The sequence below is a fragment of the Meleagris gallopavo genome, chromosome 21 (assembly GCF_000146605.3).
Source record: "Meleagris gallopavo isolate NT-WF06-2002-E0010 breed Aviagen turkey brand Nicholas breeding stock chromosome 21, Turkey_5.1, whole genome shotgun sequence".
NCBI lineage: Eukaryota > Metazoa > Chordata > Aves > Galliformes > Phasianidae > Meleagris > Meleagris gallopavo.
In genome coordinates, this window is record NC_015031.2 from 1,655,186 (window position 1) to 1,664,953 (window position 9,768).

The following is a 9,768-nucleotide window of genomic DNA, read 5'->3' on the forward strand; positions in this document are numbered from 1 at the left end:
CAACGCCGCCGAGGAGCAGCGCCTCCGCCTCGAGCGCCTCATGAGGAACCCGGTGAGGGGACGGGAAGCCGGCCGGCTTCGTGCTCGCGGCCGCGAAGGGATGGGTACTGAGCTCGTGTCCCACCCTGGGCTGTGAGGGAAGAGGCGCCCCGCGGGCAATGGAGCAGCCCGGGGCTCCGTTGTCTGCCGCTTGCTCTGCATTTCCCGGGAGCTGGTGGGAAATCTCAACCCTGGGCTCTAATGAGGCGTTTTGACCCTTGTCCTGAGAGGGTGTCCTCTGATTCCTGCTTTCTGCCCGCTCCCTGTCAGTGGAGATGTGCTCCGTCTGGGGTCTGTCCTGTGGTGGAAGGGGCTGCGGGCATGCGCGGGCCGTCCTGTGTTAGAACTGCAGATGTGGCCCCCAGAGGATGCTGATGGTTGGTTTGTTCTTACAGGAAAAGACTGTACCAATTCCTGAGAAGCTGAACGAGTGGGCGCCACGGCCTCCCCCGGAGTTTGTCAGAGATGTGATGGGTAAAGGCACTGCTCTTCAGATAACTGTAGGATCAGCCATGTTGAGCTTAGACACCATTTAACAGAAAGACTGGAGGTGATTTTCTGTTGGCAATCATTTTGCTGGAGAAAAGAGGTATAAAATGAGCTTTTTGAGTTGTTTTCTCAATGTCCACGTTGTTCGTGGGCCTTGCTTTGCTCAGAACCAGAACCTGTGGCATTCCAGTAGACAAGCCACATGTAAAGGAGTAATTTGTGCTGTAGTAGTGATCACAAGACACAAGTAAATTGTCTTTTCCACAGATATGAAAATGCTCTGGAAGCTTACAGTTGTGAATTACCTCTTTTAATTGTTTTGAGTCTGAATCTCAGGTGGTGAGAGGCAGAGGCATGCAGGGATGTGACCATACGTGGTCAGCTAGGGAGCTGACAGCTGTGCAGGGAATCCAGCACAAGTGTTCTGCCTACACTTCCATCTGGGGGGATCAGGGTTAGTATTTGTAGTCTAAAGTGCATCTGCATGTAGATCTGCAGATCCTTTGGAATCCTCATCTTATCGATCCTTCCCAAAGGCCAGCTTGTTCATATTTCAGAATAACTGATTTAAGATTAAAAGTTTTATACATTTTTGAGTAAACTGTGCTCATTATTACAATTCCCTCATAGGTTTTTCAAATAGCTTTGCCAGGTGCTTCAGTAGAGCTGTTTTGGTTTTTTAGTAGCACCTGACGTGCTGGGATTCTGTTGGTATCAAAGTGCACTATTGCAATCTTGTGTTTTAATTACTAGGTGTCTTCTTTTAAGAATGCTTTTGTGTACTTTGCATTGAGAAATGGCTCAGGAGGCACAGGGTGAGAATGAGTGCCACATTTGAAAGCTCCTCTGAGACTTTAATATGTAGATTGGTGCTAGGAAGAGAAAACTGTAAGGATTCTGTTCGTGAAACGTACAAAAACTGTCAGTGGTATCTATTTTGCTTGGGAAACAGCAATGTAATGGGTTTTAACACCTTTCAGTTGATTTTTTTTTTTTTTGTATGAGATGGGGAGAATCAGTGAGAGGCAGCCTCAGTGGGATGCTGTAGTTCACCTCTGTCTAGAAGACAACAGGATGTGCATTTAACTCGAGGTCTTGTGCTTCTGTGTCCAGCTAAGGCTGGATTCTCTTCAGGGGAGTAATTGAGAGGATATGGTGATTGCTGTTGGCCTTAACTGGTAGAAACTGCATTGAAGTGTAAGATTTTGCAGCTCACTTTGGTTTTTGATTGGGAGTTGTTTGCTCTTATATAAAATGCAGGCATACTCTGTGTTGTTAATAGACTTTCTTTGTACGCTGCCCTTTCAGGTATCCAGCCCCTCAGCATCCAACTGTAGTAATTTGTGAACATCCAGTGTGTATTACCTTCTAGCAGACAAACCCCTTCTTATTGCAGGTTCCAGTGCTGGAGCTGGCAGTGGGGAGTTCCATGTGTACCGGCATCTTCGGCGCCGAGAGTACCAGAGGCAAGATTTCATGGATGCCATGGCTGAGAAGGTCAGCAGGACTCTATATTTTTTTCTTATAACCATGTGGTGTCCATTGCTTTTTTTTTTTTTTTTCCTTATAAAATCACGTGCAAACAATTCAGTTCCAAACCACCTCTTACCAAAAGAAAACAGTGCAGGAACATGTGATATGCGGTGTCTTGTCAACATTGAAACATTTGATGCTTTGTGTCAGACATGCCCCATCTTCTCTGTTCACTAGGGATCCTAACGTGTAATACGACAGATGAATGTTTGTGTTCTCATGTGGGTTTGAAAATGCTTTAACAACTGTTTGAAATGTCTCTAAGTATAAAATGAAATCCCTAATACCAGTGTCTTGCACAGACAACATGAAAGCAGGTGCATGCACACAGAATACAGATCTGTTAAGAGTGTCTCCTCTTTCAGGGAGCGTTGTTGTTGTATTCTCTCTTGGCCAAAATGAGTCCTCAAATTCATATGTTACTGTTTGTGTCTCAGATTCTCCTCTTTGTTTTTACTGATACATTCTTTAGGGCAGAAGCCCAGTGTCACCTCTGTTTTGGTGAGGATTCTTTCCTCTGAAGTGCTCAGTGGTTGGCTCAGGCTGCAGGTTACCAACGCTGTCTGTATACAAGTCTTCCCTAGGATTCTGTGTTTTGTATAACAAAGCAGCCAGACAAAATCTGGCAGAGCTCCCTTCTGTATTTTGCTAAAAGACTTCTCCCTAAAAGGACATGATTTTGAAAAGAAGTATTTTAATTTAGGTTGTGACCAAAGTATAACATGTGATCAATTACAGCAAAGACTAGATGAGGAATTCCAGAAGAAACTGGAGAGGAATAAGATGATTGCAGAAGAGCAAACAGCAAAACGCAGAAGGAAGCGGTAAGGGCAGATTGCTCCCGGGAGGTTTGACATGGAAAACCTCATGCCCTGTGCCTCATCTGCAGCTACATCCTTTGGATTAATACTCTTGTTCTGTGTCTACATCAATCAGCCAAGAAATCTGTCTGCATAAATTAATTTCATTAATGTCATTGTTCGGTTTCTAAAGGCATCTGTAAATTTGACACGCTTTGCTGGTGTGGTTTATTTTCAGTGGCGTTGCTAGCAAGATAACTGAGTGCTTGAGCAGCTTTTGCTGACACTGTCACACTGACTGCAAGAAGCCCTACTGTGTATTTGTTTTAACAATGTCAGGAAAGTTCTGTACGTACGTCTGGCTTACATAAATGTCTGTAGCAGCTGACATCAAGCAACTTGAGTGCGAAAATGGTGCTGCTTAACGGATGCTTATATGGATTAGGAGTAGTAGGGTGTGATGGTGCATGATGTCTGCACGCTGCCAGTGTGACTAGCCCAATTCGGTGCACGGGTATAGGAAAGGCTGTGCAGTGTTGTTAAAATCAGTAGCAGTTTCTACCTACCTCAGTAATATGCTGGCTGTCTATTAAGTTAAATAGAAAAAATAAGAGATAGGAAATCATTCCTTCCCCGTGCATTTTAGGCGAAGTGAAACAGAGGAAATGGTCTGAGAATCGTTAGCAGAGATGTAAGATCTTGTGTTGCAGTCTGCCATGCCTTTCAGAAATAGCAGATATCATGGCTGCTTACCTCTTCCAGAGTGTCTGACCCTGAGCAGCTTCTCTCTTGTCTTTTTGAGAATGAGTATTTTGCATTTTGTAGCTGAGAGCTGCTGCTGAAAGGCCTATGCAAAGTGACTCACTGGCTCATTAGCACAAATGTGCACAACACAAACACTGTTGCCATCTTACTTTACATGTAGTGTGGTCCAACAGATGGCCAGCAAGTCAGATCTGGCCTGCTGCTTCTTTCTTGGCTGAGAAGCAGAACAAGTGTTGGAGCAGGAAATGCTGCCCAAACACTTAAACACCTCCTTCTTGCATTCAGTAGTCTTATGGTGGAAGTATCAAGCAACTGTGGCACACAGGAGACCCCTAATGTATTTCACCACCCTTTCTCTTCTGTCCTGAGCTCCCAGGTGTGGTGTTGGGGTCTTTCTATAGAACCCTCTGACTGTGTTGTGGGGGGAACACGAGTCTCAGATTGCTCTGCCTGGTGTCTGCCATTAGACTGCCTGTCTATCTTTGTTGGGTAACAGAACTGAAATCTCCTCTTATCCCTAGTGTTATTCCCAATGATTAAGCACAGCCAAAGATGAGGATTGAAGTATATTGCATTATTATTATTATTATTATTATTATTATTATTATTATTATTATTATTATTATTTAAAGCAGATTACTGATAATGACTTTTCAGTGTTGAATACCAACAGCTTGGGATTTTTGTAAAGTTTTCTCCATATTTTTATAGGTTAGGTAGCTAAAATGTAGGAACAGTTCCATTCTCATTCCTTCTTTGTTGTGTTCTGGAAGATCCTTGTTTATAATATGATTTCAGTTGTAGCTGCATCTGGAAACAGGCTTTAAAAAAATAAAATAAAAACCCATAGGGCTAAAACCAACATAGAAAAGTTTCTGTTGGTCTTATATCTAGATTTGCTACCACTTGTTTTTAAGTTGAGACCAAATTTGCACTTCTCCTCTGAAGTCTTTTCCCAGGATGTCTGTAGTAGGTCCTTAATGGGTGTGTAATCACAGTGTGCAGACACTTTACAGTGTTGGATTTACGTGAGTCTCTTTTCATTGCTTTTTAGCCAGAAGCTAAAAGAGAAGAAACTGCAAGCTAAGAAAAATAAACTTGAACAAAAGAAGCAGGAAAAAGGTCAGTGAGATTTAGTTTTCTTTTTTCAAGCCTCAGTTCTGTTTTCTAATAATCCTTAGGAGGGCTTATCCCACCTCCCACCAGGCATTCTTCATAGATGGGTAGGACTGAGTCTTCAGTGTGATATTTCTGTTCATCTGTCGAAAGTCCTCTTTGAAAGCCATATTTTTAAATGCACATGAGAAAAAGGGGGGAAAATGCACAGCTTGGACAGCAGGAAACTAAGTTATGATTTTGTATGTAAAAAATTAAGCCACCTTGGTGCCATCTGTTCCACATAACCATTTCATTTCATGTAGAAATAGGCACTGCCTCTGTTCTCCTGCAGTCTTGGAAATAAACGTTCAGCGATGTCAGAACAAATGTTTGTTTAAATTTTTGGATGCTCATTGCTCCCTTTTAGTGAGTGTATTTTACCTTAATTTTTCGAAGAGCTGTGCTTTGTGGCTGAGCACACTGATCACAGTAAGTCAGGGAAGTTAACGCAGTTCCTGGTAATTCTGCTAGAACATAACTTGTCTGACAGTTCTACTTTATTTCTGCTCTTGTTTGGATCTGTTTCAGCTGAACCACTGCCAGCCTCCCATGTAGATGTGGGAGGATAGATTAATCATTAGGTTAATTGTACTTGTGACAGCAAGGGAATGTAGCAGAGTGCTTTTGGTCTGGTTTGTTTTTAAAAGCTACTTGCACATAAACTGTGACTGGGGGGAGAATCTGAGTGTGAGCTTAACAAAACAGAATGCCTGTCTCTCCAGGGTGGTTGGGAGAGGGCAGAGCCAGGACTGTGCTACAGGACTGCCATGTACAAACAAGTCATCTTTGGGGAGCCAGGTTCTGAGCCCCTCTGTCTTTAGAACAGTTCTTTGCTTGTTATACTTTGTGATTCTCTATTTTAAAACCAAGTAAATAAGCTGGAAACCGCATACAGCTGTCTTTAGCCTGCTGAGAACAGACTTGTCCTTCACTAGTTTTGTGTGCCTTGAGATCTGAGGGTTCTTTCCAAAGTAATTGAAGCGTGCTTGTCAGACCTGGTAGGCAAGCATTTGTGTAAACAAATAAATAGGACTTGTGGCCATCTTTCACCTTTGTCAAGGAAGACTGTTAAGAAGAAGGGTTGGCACCAAGTCCTACAGTGCACCAACACGAACTGACAGGATTGAACTTCACCACGCGGTGGCATCACACCACCGATCCTACGCACTGTGGTCACAGCCTGCGCTGAGCTGACTTGTCCTGAGAGACAGGGAGGGTACGAGGGGTGTGACAGCAGAGTTATGGCTGTAGATCCAGGTTGCACTTTATGCCGTACCTAATTTCCATATCCATTATTTAATTTCTAGAAGGTGTTTTCTCGTCTGGTCTTTCACCAGTTTTCTGTGATCCTAACTAATCTGGCACCTATCTTAAAGGGTTCCCGTGTTTGTAATAAACTTAACAGTCTGTGAAAGGTCTTGGCACCCTGTGGAGTTCCTGTAAACTTGGATAGACATTGAAATACACGGACCTGGCAGGCAGCTTCCTGGTGTGTGCATTCTTTAGCAATGTTTTGTGATACTTGAAAGTTCGTGCCAACACGCAGAGGTGAGATTGGGAATGAGATAATCTATGACTTTAGCACCTGATTACCTCTGATTGAGATAGCATTCAATAGAAGGTGGAGTTCTTTAACGTTGGGCTTGTCACAGTGGTAATGCAGCTCGAGTGCTGGAGGTAAGGGACGGCTTCTCCAAGGGAGAATTTGATATTCAGAGCTCTACTTCACTCACTGTTGTGAGATTTTTCACGAGGAGGACACGTGGGGCACGTTATCCGTTTGTACTAATTGGTGTGATCTAGTACCTGTTTGCTTGGCACCAGAGACCATTTTGTTGTGAAATGCATAACGAGGAGGACATGGGATATGTTACCAATTCGTATGGTTTCTGTTTTTAGAATCTGATCAGTCTCAAGAGCGAGTCAGCAGTGAGGATGACGAAGAGGATTGCAAGGAGGAGGAAGAGAAGGAAGACGATGCTGAGGAGCCAAGTTTTGTGATGGGAAGAGGATGAGGCCACTGAGGGACAGCAGGAAACACTCTTCATTGCTTTACATGCAGAAGCATGAAAGTCTTTCATCTCAGCCAAGCAGAACCCATTGGTGAACGTTATATCTGCTTAATGGTGAATGACCTTCGCATCGCAGGCCCGAGAGATATTGATAGAGAAATGCCAAATAAGAGAGTTTTTTTTCTTAATTGCTTGTATAACTGCTGTGCAGTCTGCTCTGTTTGCTCTGACGAGTCAGCCATAAGTCTCTGTGACCTTAGAGTTCTTTCTGACATGGCCCAGAGTGTTTTTCTGTCTGAAAGCTAAAACACACCCATTACCATTTAAGGAAAATATTTCTGTGAGGACTGCATAATCTAATGTCATCAAAGCTGGTAGCAATCAGATACCTGAATCTAAGGGCAGAGTTCAGTCTGAAGTAGAAAAGTGGTCTGTAGCCAGGCTGTCATGCACTGTGAGTGTTCTGAATCTGGGGATTTGTATGGGGTCATCTCTAACCCAAAGAAATCAGTTTATGTTGCTAGACAAGTTCTTTAGATTTTTAAGCCAGGTCCCTTTTCTATTGCTAAATCTTTCCCTATTACTTTTCTTCCATGTTTTTTAAATTAATAAAAGGGATGTGTTGGATTGTTCTGTCTTCTTTTATTTGAAGAGGATTTTGCTGAAATGAAGAGTTGTTTGCAATGCTGCAGGAAGGAACAGAAAGGCCGAGTGATGTGGTACATGAAAATAGGGAAAAAGGTGTTAGCTGCATTTCATATACTTTTTGCTTTTGGATTTGATCATTATTAAGGTTTTCCTAAAATTTTTGTGTGTAAAACCTCCAAATCTGTAAAGCAGAAAGGGTTGGAATGGAATGGCGTTGCTTGTGTTAAGCTTCACGTAGTGGCACCTGGCTTTCCCTCTGCTTGAGCTCTCTGCTTTGAACTCTGAGTTCTCTGGCAAGAAAAAAAAAAATCTGTATGTATTTTTGTTGATGCTTAAATGAAAAACAAATGCGTTAATGGTTTTATTTGTAAATTAGGTTGCTGTCTTTTCAGTGCATCTTGAACTAGCAGTGCCCGCATCACGCAGCATCCGCATCCAGAATGTGGCGCTACTTCTTCTCAAGCTCTTGTTAATGCCAAATTATTTAAAGCAAAAACAATGAAAAGGAATCACTTGTTAGTTTTTAGTCCTTGAACAGTGCTGCCAGAAATCCGGCACTCTGTCTGTGTTGGCTTTATGCAGTAGTTTCTCAGTGGTATTTCTGTGACAGTGGGGGAGCAGATGTCATCAAGTGGCATTTAGGATTAGGTCCCCTGTGCCTCCACACCACCCCAGCTCGAGCATCCACATGGAACTCTTGTGTTAAGTCTGGGTAGAGCCACGTGCTTTGGGTAAGTTGTGACTGTTTCATTCTGTAGTGCTTAAGATACAGAATGGATGTCCCACAGTTGGTGTTACCACAGTGTAAAGTGTTGAGTTAGAGGAATTATTTCACTCAAATCCCCTTTGGGGTAGGTACACCCTGTTGATGCATCTGTGATGTGGGACAAGCCACGTTGTGGTGTTTGTTGGCTTTTGGTTGGAGGGAAATTGAGAGCCTTGCAAATAAACAAAGACTGTTCTACCAGTGAGCTTGTCAGGCTCTTGAGCTGAATAAATCAGTGCTGGTTGGCATTAAGCAGAGCAGGTGTGTGCTGCATGAGGACTTCTCACAGTTGGGAAGAAGATGGACTTGAGTTGGTCTTGGTGAATTAAATGAACACAGGTTGTATGACCCTGCCCTGGCTCCTCAGGATGTTGTGCTGCCCATCCTGAATTATTCACGTGCTGCATTTGTGAGGAGTGCTTGGTTTGTATGTGAAATCCATAAAAAGCCAAGAGAATGTGTTGCTGAGGGTGGTTTCTGCCTGATGGCCATCCTTCTAACAGCAGGGTCCATATTTGGTATGTGCTGCTCTGAGTTCTGATAACTGTCATGCCATGCTGTGCTGGTCTTTCAGAATACAGAGACACTCATGAGTGAGGGAGGTTTTGGTGTGAAGACAAAGCACAGAAGCTGTGACATCTGTATGGGAGAAGCATCATCATGGAGCAGAAAAATGGAAGCGCTCCCAAGTGCAGTAAAACAAAGAGCAATTCAGGAGTTGCTTCTTGTTCCAGATACAGCAGCAGTAATGCGAAGATTTTAAACAGCCCCGGAGCGTGACCTGCTTCCATTAAGTTCTTGCTTTGGATTTCTTTCCAGAGGAGTCAGTCCGCATCAGAGAGAGGAGAGGTGTCACCAGGGAGCTGAATGGGCTGCCCCACTTCCACAGGAGCCAGCAGTGTTAGTGCTGTGACCGTGCCGAGGTATTCCTAAGCTCAAAGATGAAAAGCACGCTCAGGAAGATACGCGTTTGTCTCTCTACTACGTTTGTAGGAATTGTTTTCCTTTGCTGCTTCCTCCCTTCCCCAGTACCGATGCTATCGGGAGCACAGACCGCTGTGCCATTGAGCTGGAGCACTGTGCTGCTGCCTCCCAGCGCTTTATCTCGTTTTCAGGGCAGGAGCTCCTTCCTATTTCCCGCAGCCTGCCCCTCCCGTGCTCCTTTGATGGGTTTATGCGGGATTTCCTGCCGAGTCAACAGAGGAGGAATGCAGGGAGATAGCAGCAGCTCTGATAGCCCTCATTTACAAAGGGCGGCTCCTTCAGCGCTCAGCACTGCCTCTAGGGTAGGCTTTTGCTGTAATAAACCAGTAATAAACCGTAATAAAAGCGCATTTACGTCCCGTGCTACCGGTACGTTGTCTGTGCAAAGATGGAGAGCCGGGAGCGCCGCACCCCGTAACGCACCGACCAGCCCAGCCAGCAGTACGCTTTTTGGAGGGGGCGGGGCTATCGGCCTGGGGGCGGGGCTTGGCGTAGCTCTGACCAATGCGACGGCAATCACGTGCCGAGGGGCGGGGCTACTGGCAGCCCCCCCATTTCCTGCGAGTCACGTGGC

At 44.3% G+C, this 9,768-nt stretch overlaps 1 protein-coding gene across 1 annotated transcript; it reads left to right on the plus strand.

The window, feature by feature from the left end:
- Window position 1: 1 nt before the first annotated feature.
- PRKRIP1 (PRKR interacting protein 1) lies at window positions 2–7,424 on the plus strand (the record flags this gene model as incomplete). The annotated part of the gene is made up of 6 exons (XM_003211692.3): window positions 2–52; window positions 435–513; window positions 1,925–2,025; window positions 2,800–2,885; window positions 4,681–4,748; window positions 6,684–7,424. Coding segments are annotated over 6 exons (501 nt in total), but the record flags the coding sequence as incomplete, so codon positions are not given.
- Between the last annotated feature and the right edge of the window lie 2,344 nt (window positions 7,425–9,768).